The following is a 15,042-nucleotide window of genomic DNA, read 5'->3' as shown; positions in this document are numbered from 1 at the left end:
TTTTGTATTGACATCGGTAGGAGTCAAGTTATATTCAGTTTAAACCGTGTGTTCTCGGTTTCTAATACTTTTAAGATTATGCAATTAAATAAACACATGTGTAATGTTGGTTGCATACTGATCTAAATAAATTTACAAAAGAAGGTTAGCTCTTGCTTGATGAAGACTAGAAAATGAAAAACTAGTGAAAGAAAATAACTTCTGCACATTTGTGAATAAATTTACTTAAAAAGATACATAAATTGACACGTCTTTTTATGTTATCAAACACATTTTGTAGTGTAGCAGGAGTAATGCGAGCACATTCTTCGCTAATTCAGTTTTTCAGTTTTTTAATGGGAATTCTAAAAATACTGATTTTTAAATGACCGAACAAGTAATCCAGAGGGGTTAAATCTGGTGACCTTAGGGGGCACTCAGGAACTGAATGTAAACTTATCACTCTATCATCAAAGAATTCACTAAAAAAATTCCAATTGTCTACTATTGTATGTGCCGTGGCACCGTCATGTTGAAAAAATCCGTCTTGGAGTTCATCATCTTATAACTCTTGAACAACAGTTAGGGTATTGCTTCGATATCTTTGTGCTGTGACAAGTTTGTGTGACAACTCCAAGAACATTGATGTCGTACATGACCTGATTTCGGAAGATCGTCGAATTGGGCTCGACAGAGACATTTAAGATTTCTTATGAACGTGGATCCCTAAATGCCTGAATGCGGATCAAAAGTGGCAGATGATGGATGATTTGAACCATTTTGAAGAGGATTTATCCAACTTTTTGAATCGAATTATAACAGTGGATCCATCACTGTGATCCAGAGACAAAAGAACAATCGAAAGAGTGGAACCACCTTCTGATTATTATCTCTTTCCCAAACTGAAGAAACACTCGAAAAGATAGAGACATTCGTCAAATGAGGAAGTGATCGACACCATGGAGCAATGGTTCGCAGGCCAAGATAAAGAATTTTATTAAGAGGTTTGGAATTACTTTATGACCGTGGTATTAAGTGTATCAATTTAAGAGGCGATCACATTGAATAAATAAAATTTAGTTTCATGGTAAGGCTTCTTCTTCAATGGTAGGCTAAGAATTTATCAATACGTCCTCGTAAGTGTAAATTCAAATTCGGGTCACATGTCAAATTCAGGGTACATGGAATGTAACGCTGGTCTTTATTTTTGTTTAAACTTTCCTCCCAAAGAGCCACCTCACAAGTTCGAAATGTTTTACCTAGTAACAACTAAAACACATTACTATGATATAGCCTGTAGGAGATTGTTTACGTTACTTTTTAGTTCCTAAACTGGTATATTTTTTTTGCACTCATGATCTTTTTTGATGGCTTTCGTGCATTCACCAGGGTGCGGGAGTTCGAACTTCCCGCACACGTGCATTTTAACTTCCCGTTGCCATGGTAACCTTAAAATACTCGCGTAGTGTCAACATTGTGATGTGTTGACGGCGCCATTGTTTATAAATAACTCACAGTTAATTTCTTCAGTTTAAAGGTTTATTCGTTGCAAAAAATATTGTACACAACACGTTCGTGAGCCTGCTTCCCGCATGAACGCTTGTTTGCGGCACGACCGAAGGAAGGCTATCCCGAACTAGTTGTGTAAATTAGTATGGCGTCGTAATCGTTTAAAGACAGTAAAGACATTAAATCGACTTTTGGACTGTTGGCTTGGTTCATTTTTTACAAAGAAATAGCGAAATACGAGCAACAAATGAACGTATAGCAACGGTATACCAAGGACAGTGAAGAATACAGATATCCAGTATTTCTTAAGTATGTTTGATGCAAGAATGACACCTAGGTACCAATTTTTGCGTACTGCAGAGGTCGTTACTAACTCAGGTACTCCATCTTCATAGTGTTCGTTTCCTACGAACAACAACACCCGTATTTTGTAACCGAAAGAACTCGTTGGGATTGTCACTCCTCTGCTTAAGAGGGGTTTTTGGAAGGGTATTAGATCAGAAAAATTTTTGAAAGTGGTACCATTACTCTGAAAATAGAGTGATTAACAGAAATTCATTACGAAAAAGATCATTACTTCTTTATACTGAATTTGGTAAAAGTCTGGTTCTTTTTCGTCTTCACCATACGTCAAGTCAAACGAAATTTCAGCAAAATTTGTCTTGGCGGAAACTAACGTAGGAGTTTTTAGCACAACTGGTAGTTTTTCTGTGCACTGTCTTCCAGTAAAGTTCTTCATACATTTAAAACAACCCACCGTGTTGTTGTAACTCTCACAATTCATATAATTTATCGTTGACGCACAGTCACGCCCCCAGTAGTCGCCAGTACAACCTAAAAATAAACTCAGGAGTAATTTTGAACTCGTCTCAAAATTAAACCAACTTTGGTTACATGTCGTTCCTTTAAACCCCCATGAACACTCACAAGTTCCATTGTCCAAACAAATCTTATAACCTTCACAAAAGGGGTACGACTGTCCTAAAACTTGGTCACACTTGGCTGTACATTTGTGACCTAAAAGTCCAGGTTGTTCGCAAAAAGTACTACTACTAGTGGCTAGTGTTTTACAGCAGTATGAAGAATTTTCACGCTTTATCGTCACACTGTATACATCTAAAAGATAAATTAACTATCTATAGAAGCCCCAGAATTGTTTCGTTACCCGTGGAAAGTCTACAGATGTGTACTTTATCGATTGCCCAGAAACCTTCTCTTTTATTGCCACTTCTGGAACGATAGAAATTGAGCTTTCCAGTACCGTTGTAACTACTAGTGTGAATTTCAATTCGCTTCCAAGATTTTGGTTTATTTTCTAAATTAAAGCCGTCCACTCTTACAGTTTTGGGGATGGTACCTGATTCTAGTACTACATCTAGATAGCAATTTTCATCCACAGACACAAACAAAGAAATGCAAAGATCGGTGGAATTTGATAGATTGCTAATATCCAGAAAACTGATCCCATCGTTAAGAGTAGTCAGACGGGAGTACCGGAAACCGTCTACAAATTCCAATATAAGTAAGCAAAAGAAGTACTAATTTTGATTACGATCTTACATAGGTGTGTTTTTATCCTCACTCCACTTTTTGGAAAAATTATGTATTTTGGAACAAATCCTAGCTTCCATATTTCAATTTCATGGAAAGCGGTTTCCGAAAATTTAATTTCCAAAATTTGCTTTTGGCGCACTGTGTAATGTGACCATTGACAGACATTTTGTTCCACCTGTTTTAATTTCGTCATTTGGGTTTATAAGCGGGATATACTCACATTTTCGTGTTTATCCCGTACAATTGAAATGAATTCTCCGCCATCTGCGTTCAGAATAGTTCTTTGGTGGAAACACAAGGACAAAGAAGTAACGTTGGTTTGAGAGATGTTAATTTGGGCATCTTTTATGTTCGGAAATTCTGTTGAGCGTTAGAATTAGATCGGATTGGATAGAAGACTGAATTCTTACCTTCCCAACGTACATCTACGACAGGATAAAATGGTAGTTCTTGAGTGGTACTTACGTTCCAGTCATTTATAACCCATTGGGTTAATTTACTGAGGCTTCTTTTACTATCTATGAGTGGATTATCTACTGATGAGTTTGATGATATGTACAAAGCTGAATAAACACTTTCTTCTGTTAAAACACATGTAATACTTTGATTTTTGATTAGGGTAACTACATCGGTGGACGCTCGCGTTACCAAAATCCAGAATACAGAAATGTGAAGATTCAAATACATCCTCATGGTGCAAGTTTTTACTTTTCATCGTACGTTATCGGAAAAAATGTTATAATCGAGAATAATCTTTGTGAATAAATATTACTCCTAGAAGATTATTTATTTAATCATGAATCAATTTCGGCATGTTTATAGCAAAACATTTATTTAACATATGTAAGCAAAAATCCCAACATGACGTCATCAAAATTGTTGTAGATCGATCACGTGCTATTCTTTTTCTGGAATTCTTTCAAAGAAACAGTTGAGGCTCCCAAGGTTCTTTTAATTTCTCAAAAAAATATTCTCAAGTACTACAACAATCGTGTAAATTCTAACATTGGTTCATTACAATTAATTTTTTGTTAAAAATAATGGCTTTTAGCTCTTGGTCGTAGAAACAGTGGTGTATGTACGCCTCGAGAGGGAAGTACTATTGCCGCCGGTGCACGTATGGGAAAATCTCTTCCTCGACGTTAATGACCCCAAGTGTACCGTCTGTCTGTTTATGAATCCGTGTTCTAGACTACTTCTTTCTACTAAATGGTACTCAAATGGGTTTCTGTCTATTTTCAAATGATGTCCCCATACTTAGATAGAATTTGAGTATTGTGATATATCCCATGTAATAATAATAATAATAATAATAATAACGTCTTTATTTATTTATCCAAGGTGGCGAAGTTTAGCCACAAGCTATTCCACCACTTAACCACCCAACAATACATACATTTTTTAAACAAAGCCAAATTATAGCAGTTTGCTGCTTGGTCAATGCTATTATACAAGGTGATGGCATTGTAAGAATAACTCCTGCAAAACATGGATGTAGAATGTTTAGGTAACAAAAATAACTTACGCCTTGGGTTGCTTCTAGTGGACAAAGGTTTGAATAATTTAACCAAATCAATAGGTCTACGACTAATCCGACAACGATATGTTAAGCTAAGCAGGTGGTAGGAGGCAGTGTTTCCAACATTTAACCTATTAATAAGTTCTTTAAATCTAGAAGATATGTGGTCGTATTTTCTAAGTTTAAACACATAACGACAACAAGCATTTTGCAATTTTTGTATTCCATTTTTATGCATCTGATCAAGGCAAGTGTAAAATACCGTAATTCCATAAGAAAGAATGCTAAGTACAAGAGATTCACATAAATTTTTCCTAGTTTTAAAATTGAGTATGAACCTAGACGAATATAACACTTTTAAGCGACTAAACGTATGACGTAGAATATGGCTTACATGTAATTTAAATCTCATACATTCATCGAGATGAATGCCCAGTATTTTTACACTTTCCTTCCATGGAATAGTCTCATTATTTATGGTGATATTTATATTATTTTTTAATTGGTTTCGATCCTTGACCGATTCATATACAGCTACTAAATCTGAAATTAACAATGCAATCGTATTGGTTTCCTCCGATTTAAATTTATAAATTAAAGAGATGTCATCAGCATAAGAAAACATACCACAATTCCTGACAACATTGGCTATATCAGCAATAAAGATAGTGAACAGAAGTGGCCCCAGGACATTTCCTTGAGGTACACCTGAGGTTACTGCCACAACGTCCGAAAACTTACTACCTATCACCACTTTTTGTCCACGATCACATAGATATGACTTAATTAAACTTACAGACGAATTACACAAACCATAACATGAAAGCTTTGCAAGTAGTAGTTCGTGAGTTATTTTATCGAAAGCTTTGGAATAGTCCAGTGTCACAAGAATTGACGACAACTTCTGGTCTAGATTACGGATTAAAGTATCAGTTAAATGTAGCAAAGCAGTGGTGGTACTGTGATTCTGTCTGAAACCGAACTGATGATTTGGTATAATTTCATTTTCTTCACTATATTTGCGTAACTGTTGCACAAGAACGTGTTCGAAAATTTTAGAAAAAGTAGGCAACAAACTAATTGGACGTAAGTCGCTGGGAGATTCAGGTGATGATACTTTTGGCAGAGATCTAATTAAAGCCGTTTTCCAAGCAGTAGGAAAGTAATCAGCTTCGATGCAGCAATTAATTAAATGAGTAATGTGAGGAAGTATCACAGAGCTGCACAACTGTATCATTTCTAACGAAATTTGATCCAACCCTAAGGCATTAGATTTTAGAGAACGAATAATTAAAGCAACTTCTTCAATTGTTGAAAACTGGAAAGTGAAAACTAAATTGTCTTTGAATTTTTGAGAAGAATAAAATTCAGTCATGTTAGGATTAGGAGACACATTCTGAAAAACAGATGCAAAAAAATTGTTAATTGTATCATGATTATTTAAGTGAGATGGAATTTCAAGATACCTGGTCCTAGTAATGCGTAAGGCATTTAAATATTTCCAAAATTGTCGACTGTTGTTTTGACCGCACATATTAACCAATTAAGCCTTTTTCTCTCTTCTGAGAGATGCGAGCGCAAAGTTTCCTAAATTTTTATATTTGTTCCAATTCTCAGGGGTTTCATGTTTTTTATAGTTACTATAAGCTAGGTTTCTTTCACGAAAAATTAGCTTTAACACATCAGTCAACCACGGAGCTTTAGGTTTGGTGATTCTTATGGTACGCAAAGGAGCATGGATGTCGAATAATAGTAAAATGTTTGTTGTCAAAAATTCCAACTTTTCATCTATAGTAGGAAAGTAGAAGACTTTATCCTAAGGTATACTTGACAAGTCTAACTGAAAGCGATCATTATTTATTTGCTTTAAATTTCGTAATGTAATATATTTTGGTTTTCGTATCGGCGAACAAATTTTTAATTCAGCCAATACCAGTCTGTGGTCTGATATGGCGTCTGCATTTTTCGTACCTTTGTTCAAGACTAAATCCGGTTTGTTCAAAAAAATATGGTCAACCAAAGTCGCTGATGTAGCAGTGACTCTAGTAGCTTCATTGATAATTTGTAACATGTCAAAATTAGACATAGAGTCAGTTAGCACATTAGTAATATTTAATAGGTCAATGTTAAGATCACCTACGATTGCAACTATATCGTACTCTGGTATTGCTTGGGACAAAATATCTTCTACTAAGTTAATAGTATTCATTGAATTACCTTCCGGTCTGTAAATCACTCCTATAAAAATACTTGTATTATTAACCTTACATTTAAGCCACATATGTTCCATACAATCATTATGATCAACGTCAAATTTAACAGTATCACAATTTATATTATTTCTTACATAAAAACCTACTCCACGTCCACTTCGCTCTGTCCATACGAAATAAGTTGTAACCATTCAGACTTATGTCAGCAGAAGCAATCTTATTTGAAAGCCATGTTTCGCTAATCCCAATCAATCCAAGTTATCTGCGTTAATCAAGTCACAAAAATCGACAAAACTAGCTGTAAGTGACCGAACATTTAAATGTGCCATTTTAAATTTTTTTTGAACTTTATGAACCATAGTCAATCTTATTTTGTAAATATTTAACTTTATTTCGGTACACAAAACATTTAGCTTCATCTGCGCAAACATGATTTACGTCTATATTGGAAGATTTGTTTCGTTCGTGGTACTCAAGACAATTGATACATTTTTGATGATGTAACTGATACTCCTTAGAGTTATGATCTCCAGTACACTTGGCGCAAACTAATTTGTTCTCAGTACAGTTACTTGCCTTATTACCAAATCTGGAACATTTGTAGCAACGTGTAATCTGCAAATGATCGGTACAAGAGCATAAGCTCCACCCCACGGATATTTTACCACCTAAATTTCTAAATATTTTTTGGCGCAAATTATTAGTAACTTCTATTACAAAGTTATAAGTATATTCCGACTTGAATCTTTTATAAGTTTTAAATGATCATCCTTCTGCGTCCCGACCCACCACGGAGTCCCAAAAGAGAACGTCGAATTTCGACGCCAGGGCTAGCAGAAGGATATAGCCCCCAGGGAAGCTCATCCTGCAGTATGCAGCCTTAACAAATGAGATGGGTTAGTTTCGACCTCCCGTTTTGGTGGAAATCCAGGCCAAAGAGGCGCGTTGCCCAGCCTTGATGACCAATAATGTCCTTAGAGCACTACAAAAAGTTCTAAAGATTCTTTTACTATGGGACATGAGGGCATGCCCAGTTTCTTTTTAAAGGACTGTGTTTATGTTTTTATTAAACCTTTCTGAGCAAATTGCGAGAAAATATGATCGAAAAACGTCGTGGAAAAATCTTAAAAGGTGACTCTTTCCCAAACTGAAAAAACACTTGAAAGTAAAGAGATACTAGTCAAATGAAGACGTGATCGAGACCGTAGAGCAACGGTTTGCAGACCAGGATAAAGAATTTTATTAGGATTGGAATTACATTATGACCTTTGTATTAAATGTATAAATTTAAAACACGTTTACATTGAATAAATAAATTTGGTTTCATGGTACGGTTTCTCCTTCGATGGTAGGCTAAGAATTTATTAATACGTCAATCGTAGGAATACAATTAAATCTAGTCACAATTAATATGTACATGGAATGTAATGCTAGCCCTTATTTTTGTTTAAATTTTCCTCCTCATCTGGTAACAACTATAACACAGTACTATTCTGGTATGTCCAGGCGTCGTTTCCGTATAAAGATAATAAAGGTATTACTTCGACTTTTGGACTACTCGCTTTATTCTTTTTTCCACAAAAGTAGAGAAATACGGGTACCAACACAACGTATAAGAAAAATACACCAAGAGCAGTGAGGAGTCCAAATAGCCAGTAATTCTTAAGTATGCTTGATATAACAATGATACCTATGTACCAAATTTTTCTTGATGTGGGGGTCATTACTAACTCAGGTACTCCTTCTTCATAGTGTTCGTTTCCTACGAACAACAACACCCGAATTTTGTAACCGAAAGAACTCGTTGGGATTATCACTCTTCTGTTTAAGAGGGGTTTTTGGAAGGGTTCTAGATCAGAAAAATTTTCGAAAGTACCGGGGGTACCGTTACTCTGAAATCAGAGCGATTAATAAAAAATCGTTAAGAAAAAGACCATTACTTCTTTGTATTGAATTTGGTAAAAGTCTGGTTCTTTTTCGTCTTCACCATACGTCAAGTCAAACGAAATTTCAGCAAAATTTGTCTTGGCGGAAACTAACGTAGGAGGTTTTAGTACAACTGGTAGTTTTTCGGCGCATTGTCTTCCAGTAAATTTCTTTGTACATTTAAAACAACCCACTGTGTTGTTGTAACTCTCACAACTCTCAGAATTTATAGTTGACGCACAGTCACGGCCCCAGTACTTGTCAGTACAACCTAAAAATAAACTCAGGAGTAATTTTGAACTCTTCTTAAAATTAAACCAACTTTGGTTACATGTCGTTCCTTTAAACCCCCATGAACACTCACAAGTTCCATTGTCCAAACAAATCTTATATCCTTCACAAAACGGGTACGACTGTCCTAAAACTTGGTCACATTTGGCTATACATTTGTGACCTAAAAGTCCAGGTTGTTCGCAGAAAGTACTACTACTGGAAGGAGCTAGTGTTTTGCACAAGTACGAAGAATTTTCACTATTTACCGTCAAATTGTATACATCTAAAATATAAATTAACTATGTATAGAAGCTCCAGAATTGTTTTGTTACCCGTGGAAGGTCTACAGATGTGCACTTTATCGATTGCCCAGAAACCTTCCCTTTTATTGTCACTTCTAGAACGATTGAAATTGAGCTTTCCAGTACCGTTGTAACTACTAGTGCGAATTTCAATTCGCTTCCAAGATTTTGGTTCATTTTCTAAATTAAAGCCGTCCACTCTTACCGATTGGGGGGTGGTACCTGATTCTAGTACTACATATAGATAGCAGTTTTCATCCACAGACACAAACAAAGAAATACAAAGATCGGTGGAATTTGATAGATTGCTAATATCCAGAAAACTGCTCACATTGTTAAGAGTAGTTAGACGGGAGTACTGGAAATCGTCTACAAATTCCAATATAAGTAAGTAAGAGCAGTACTAATTTTGATTACGTTTTTACATTGGTGTTTTTTTATCCTCACTCCACTTTTTGGAAAAACTAAGTATTTTGGATTAAATCCTAGCTTCCATACTTCCATTTCATGGAAAGCGGTTTCGGAAAATTTGATTTCCAAAATTTGCTTTTGGCGCACTGTGTAATGTGACCATTGACAGACATTTTGTTCAACCTGATTTAATTTCGTCATTTGGGTTTATAGTCCGGATTATACTCACATTTTCGTGTTTATTCGATATAGTTGGAAATTCTCTGCCATAAGAATCGTCTCCTGCTTTTAGAAAAATTCTTTTGTCGAAACACAACGAAAAAGATGTAACACTGATTTGGGTGACGTTAATTTGGGCATTTTCTATGTTCGGAAATTCTGTTGAGCGTTAGAATTAGATCGTGTTGGATAGAAAACTGAATTCTTACCTTCCCAGCGTACGTCTACGACAGGATAAAATGGTAGTTCTTGGGTGGTACTTACGTTCCAGTCGTTTCTAACCCATTGGGTTAATTCAGTGAGAGTTCTTTTGCTATCCAAGAGTGGATTATCTGATGAGTTTGGTGATATGTACAAAGCTGAATAAACACTTTCTTCTGTTAAAACACACATAATATTTTGATTTTTGATTAGGGTAACTACATCGGTGGACGCTCGCGTTACCAAAATCCAGAATATAGAAATGTGAAGATTCAAATACATCGTCATGGAGCAAGTTTTTACTTTTCATCGTCCGTTCTCGGAAAAAATGTTATTATCGAGAATAATCTTAGCGAATAAATATTAGAGGATTGTTTATTTAATCATGTATCAATCTCGGCATGTTTTGTAGCAAAACATTGATAATGTGTAAGCAAAAATCCCTACATGACGGTATCAAAATTTTCGTGGGGATAAATGGATAATGATTGTAGATCGATCACGCTCATGATCATTTCAAAACACGTGCTAAATTTCAGAGCGATTTAAAGTATTAAATTTTTCGTTCTCCCGAATTCTTAAAAAAAAAACAGCAGGGGCTTTCAAGGTTCTTTTAATTTCTCAAAAAAAAAAAGATATTCCCAAGGACTCCAACAATCTTTTTTATTATGAGGTACACTTCCAAACTTCCTTAAATTTTTAAATCTGTAGTTCGGGTTCATGTCTTTTAGCTCTTGGTCATGGAAAAAATAATGTAGGATCTCTATATATCTTCTAATGACATCCCCAAATAAAATATATTTAGACAGAATTTGCGCATTTTACAGCTAAAATAACCACTAGATTCGTAAATCTTTCATAATTATTATTTATGTAGCCTAATCTTATCGTTGGCTTGGTGAATGGGGAAAAAAGTAGCCAAATTCAATATTTGCTAGTTTGTTTTTTAAGTATCTTAAGATTATATTGAACTAAGTTTCCTCAGATTTTATTCACATTCTGCTTCTCGAATATCATTTCAACAAGATTTTTTAAACATAATATACACTCAAAAAAAATTTTTAAATACAGAGTGTCCTACACAAAATTTTAGTGTTTTTGTCTACAGAGAATTAAAAACATTCGGAATTTAAAAAATTGGATTCTTATTATACAAATTTGTCTCAAGAACAAAATTCACTCAGCTTTAAAAGCATCTAACCTTCTCTAGACTATTTACAATTTTATTTAAAATGGGCTTTTTGGTGCCAATTCTTCCAATACGCGTTGGAAAGGTGAAAAAACACTCCAATATTTCCTACATTTATTTATCCAACGATAACCCCTCAACTTCACTTGACATAGTATCACTCACATCACCCCTAATGAATTTCCATACAAAAACAAATTTCATTAATATCATATTTCGAGTCTTATCGAACTAATTTTGTAATTTATCATAAATATCACTTATTTAATTCTCGTTCGTCGTCGGACTGTCGTCCGTCGCCTCGCGAGAACTCGGTATTCCGCGATGGACCATTACAAAAATAGTTTCCAAAAATACAAATTAACATCCATCTCTTAACAAATACAAGCAAAGAACCAAAAACGAACAATGCCTCATGTAACAACTAAATAACGCACGGCCCAACGTAACATTCTCCCTAGTAGTTTCATGTAAGAAAAATTTGTAAATTACGTTATATCTATCGGATATCCCTTACTTATATGTAGGTAATATTACGTTATACCCGAACGGGACGTCACGAGTTGGGCAGGTGAGCCCACTCGAGCGCCCGCACCTCATGAAATCTACAATTGTTACATTGTAACAACAACGGTTAAAAGTAAATACGTTTCGATTTCTCTAAGACTTATTTCCTAAATGGCAAATTTCAAGTGAATTCACCTCTCGGATCGACCGCTCAAACCCACAAACCGGTTGTTTTTAGACGCATTTCATGCTAAATTGTTAGTTCTCTTTTCGGTCGTACCTAACCTAAAAACTCCAAACCGGTTTCGTGGAGTCGTCGCAGCGACCTCTTCTGAGTGAGTTTTTACACATTGCACGCTCCCGACCGATTCACCTAGAATAACAGTAAGAAACTAATATCAGGGACGCCCCTGCACTGTACAAAATACAAAAAGTCGATCACGGGCCGGAGGCGGCGCCGCACGTAACCTCCAAGTTCGGGGGCGGCGCCTCCGCGAAAAAGCGTCGGAACTGAACGGCGTGCACAAAGGGGAACAAACAATCAGGTAAGGTGACTTCCCACAACAACAATTATTTACAGAACGCAACTCTGTGATCAATACCGAACGAAAACATGGAATGGACGCATGAAACACAGAAATTTACATTTTCATCGACACGCAAACTTATTCAACCTAACTCTTAGTCTAGCTCGTGAACTATCGAATCCGGGGGCGGGGCGGGGGCCGGAATCGCGGACGATGGTCCGGACTCGCCCAAACGCCGTCGAGAAAAAATCGTACGAGAGCGACCGAACCTTGCGGCGAAAGCAGGGGCGGACCGAGCCTACTTGTAGTAATGTCGTCGCTGGGGTGTAAGTGGAGGGCGGATTTTGTGGCGGCTTTTCCAACGGGTGGTTCTGTATGAAAACACCAAATTGTGAAGTTGTGCCATTTTTAAACTCTTGCATTGTGAGCTGCAATCTTTTTGCTACAACACGTATTGAAACGATTTTAATTTTTTAATTTTCATTAATAAATATAAGCACCCTATTTGAACAAGCACCAATAAATAGTGAGGTACTTAAACTTCCTTATACTATGTATGTAGGTAAGCGAAGAAAAATGTTGTTGTCTCGGTGGGAATCGAACCAGACGCCCTCCGCTTGCCGGGCAGGTATCCTGACCACTATACCACGAGGCCGCTTATCTTTCTTCGCTCACTACTACTTATGATTGTGTCGGCCCATATACTTGGTAGTCGTGAAATCACCTAAAGAACGTTTTGAGTTAACTTCCAAAAATAACATATTTTGGCGTAATTTTTATGATATATTATCGTAATTTTGTACCACTTTCTCATCATACTTTAAAATTGCGAAGATATTCAAGGTCCGACAACTTCGAGATCGTAAAAATAAGTCAAGAGTCAATAAGTAAACAACGTAAACGACTTCAGAAATGTTGACATTTTGACGTAATGTTAATAAATTTAACCTAAAAAATTATGTCAACTTAACAGGTAAGCAACTTAAGTCGGTGCAATATCTCCAACCAGAAGCTTAGATTTTTCTCAAAAATCCCCAAATCGCTTTCGCTCTCATTCATCCCACTTTCTAAACTTTTTCATGGGATGGTGGGGTATTGATAATGTTATGGGTGATTTAATTACTAATTGAAATATAAGCATGCCATCAGTAAACAGTTCTGGATTATCTTTAATTCATAACAAAACCAGAGAAATTTTGCAATTAAGCCCCGCCTGGCTCACGAGGAATAAAAAAAATCATCACAATTGAGATAGGGTGGGTGGGCGCGGCATATATTTGTTTTTGTTTCTTAATGTAAACAGTTTTTTCACAACAAGAAATTTACAACATGTTTAAAAATGGTAAATTTTTGCAGTGAAATATGGATTTTGCAATTATGCTCCGCCTCTTGATGTGACAACGAATGGAAAGTTCATCATAATTAAAATAGGAATGGGTATAAGTGGGGCTTAATTTTTGGTTTCCTTTTTACTCGATAATTATAATTTTCTTTGAACACCATTTTTTGAAAACATGTTTCAGATGGTAATTTCTTGTAGAGAAATAAGAATTTTGCAATTAAGCTCCGCCCCCTGGCTCACGACGAATAAACAAAATCATCACAATTGAGATAATTTTGCATTTTTTTTACATATAGGTAGTTTTTTTCACAACAAGAAACTTAAAACATGTTTAAAATTGTAAATTTCTTCATGGAAATATAGATTTTGCACTTAATCTTCGCCCTTCGGTGTGACGATGGATGAAAAATTCATCACAATTAAGAGAGGGTGGGTGGGCGGGCTTACATTTTGTTGTTTTGTTTTAATATGTGTAAACTTCTTTTCACAATATGGAACTTAAAACATGTTTTAAAAGAAAATTTGTGTATAGAAATATCGACTTTGCCTCATCTGTATCTACTTGGTGAATAAACTTTAAATTAAATTAAATAATTGGAAAATTCATGTTTCCTTGCAAAAACCATTTTAACCATGTTTTAAGCTTCTTGTTATGAAAAGATGGCTGTGTATATTAAGGAAAAAAGGCAAAATATAAGCCCCGCCCACCCACCCGATTTCAATTCTGATGATGATTTTTTTATTCATCGTAAGCCGAGGGGCGGAGCTTAATTTTAAAATCCTTATTTTTCTACGAGAAATTACCATGTGAAATATGTCCTTAAGCAATCGTGTTATACAAAGAAAACTAATTAAAAAAGACAATCAAAAGAGAAACTCCACCCATACGGTTTTTTACAATCCTTATAACACGTTTAGAATGTTAAATTTTTGCAGGAAATATGGATTTTGCAATTAGGCTCCGCCCCTTGATGTGACAACGAATGAAAAACTCATCACAACTGAGATTGGGACGGGTATAGGTAAGGCTTAATTTTTGGTTTCCTTTTTACTTGATGATTATAATTTTCTTTGAACACCATTTTTTGAAAACATGTTTCAGATGGTAATTTCTTGTAGAGAAATAAGAATTTTGCAATTAAGCTCCGCCCCCTGGCTCACGACGAATAAACAAAATCATCACAATTGAGATAATTTTGCATTTTTTTTTCTACATATAGGTAGTTTTTTTCACAACAAGAAACTTAAAACATTTCTAAATTGTAAATTTCTTCAGGGAAATATGGATTTTGCACTTAATCTTCGGCCTTCGGTGTGACAATGAATGAAAAATTCATCACAATTAAGATAGGGTGGGTGGGCGGGGCATAT

General features: G+C 35.6%; 2 protein-coding genes across 4 annotated transcripts; both read right to left on the bottom strand.

The window, feature by feature from the left end:
* Window positions 1–985: 985 nt before the first annotated feature.
* LOC135121579 (uncharacterized) lies at window positions 986–3,792 on the bottom strand. 3 transcript variants are annotated; one of them, XR_010279047.1, is made up of 8 exons: window positions 3,453–3,792; window positions 3,263–3,402; window positions 3,049–3,217; window positions 2,654–2,992; window positions 2,374–2,604; window positions 2,066–2,322; window positions 1,297–2,017; window positions 986–1,248 (listed from the first exon to the last, which is right to left on the bottom strand). XR_010279047.1 is itself a non-coding variant. In XM_064045882.1 (7 exons), the coding sequence occupies exons 1-7, from the start codon at window positions 3,733–3,735 to the stop codon at window positions 1,616–1,618; spliced, it is 1,821 nt and encodes a 606-aa protein (XP_063901952.1). In that variant the 5' UTR covers window positions 3,736–3,792; the 3' UTR covers window positions 986–1,615. The 3 variants fall into 3 exon arrangements, 1 of the variants encoding a protein (XP_063901952.1); XR_010279048.1 differs by having other exon boundaries at window positions 986–1,238; XM_064045882.1 differs by having other exon boundaries at window positions 986–2,017.
* Window positions 3,793–7,995: 4,203 nt separating this feature from the next.
* Window positions 7,996–10,501, bottom strand: LOC135121578 (uncharacterized). Its single transcript, XM_064045881.1, has 7 exons — window positions 10,115–10,501; window positions 9,916–10,064; window positions 9,701–9,869; window positions 9,306–9,644; window positions 9,023–9,256; window positions 8,715–8,971; window positions 7,996–8,666 (listed from the first exon to the last, which is right to left on the bottom strand). The coding sequence occupies exons 1-7, from the start codon at window positions 10,392–10,394 to the stop codon at window positions 8,250–8,252; spliced, it is 1,845 nt and encodes a 614-aa protein (XP_063901951.1). The 5' UTR covers window positions 10,395–10,501; the 3' UTR covers window positions 7,996–8,249.
* Between the last annotated feature and the right edge of the window lie 4,541 nt (window positions 10,502–15,042).

The sequence above is a fragment of the Zophobas morio genome, unplaced genomic scaffold (genome assembly GCF_036711695.1).
Source record: "Zophobas morio isolate AGI-343-1 ecotype UQ-CSIRO unplaced genomic scaffold, CSIRO_AGI_Zmor_V1 ptg000629l, whole genome shotgun sequence".
Classification (NCBI taxonomy): domain Eukaryota; kingdom Metazoa; phylum Arthropoda; class Insecta; order Coleoptera; family Tenebrionidae; genus Zophobas; species Zophobas morio.
The sequence above is the reverse complement of the archived record's forward strand: the minus strand, read 5'-3'. Positions and strand labels throughout refer to the sequence as shown.

Excerpts from the sequence above, each read along its gene's own strand:
- LOC135121579 (XM_064045882.1), bottom strand. The coding sequence starts at position 3,735 with ATGAGGATGTATTTGAATCTTCACATTTCTGTATTCTGGATTTTGGTA. Across the intron at positions 2,605-2,653 it reads CATCTGTAGACTTTCCACGG|ATGTATACAGTGTGACGATA; the intron begins GTAACGAAACAA and ends TTTATCTTTTAG. Across the intron at positions 2,018-2,065 it reads ACCAAATTCAGTATAAAGAA|AGTAATGGTACCACTTTCAA; the intron begins GTAATGATCTTT and ends CTCTATTTTCAG.
- LOC135121578 (XM_064045881.1), bottom strand. The coding sequence starts at position 10,394 with ATGACGATGTATTTGAATCTTCACATTTCTATATTCTGGATTTTGGTA. Across the intron at positions 10,065-10,114 it reads CGTAGACGTACGCTGGGAAG|AATTTCCGAACATAGAAAAT; the intron begins GTAAGAATTCAG and ends AACGCTCAACAG. Across the intron at positions 9,645-9,700 it reads GAGGATAAAAAAACACCAAT|ACGATTTCCAGTACTCCCGT; the intron begins GTAAAAACGTAA and ends TGGAATTTGTAG.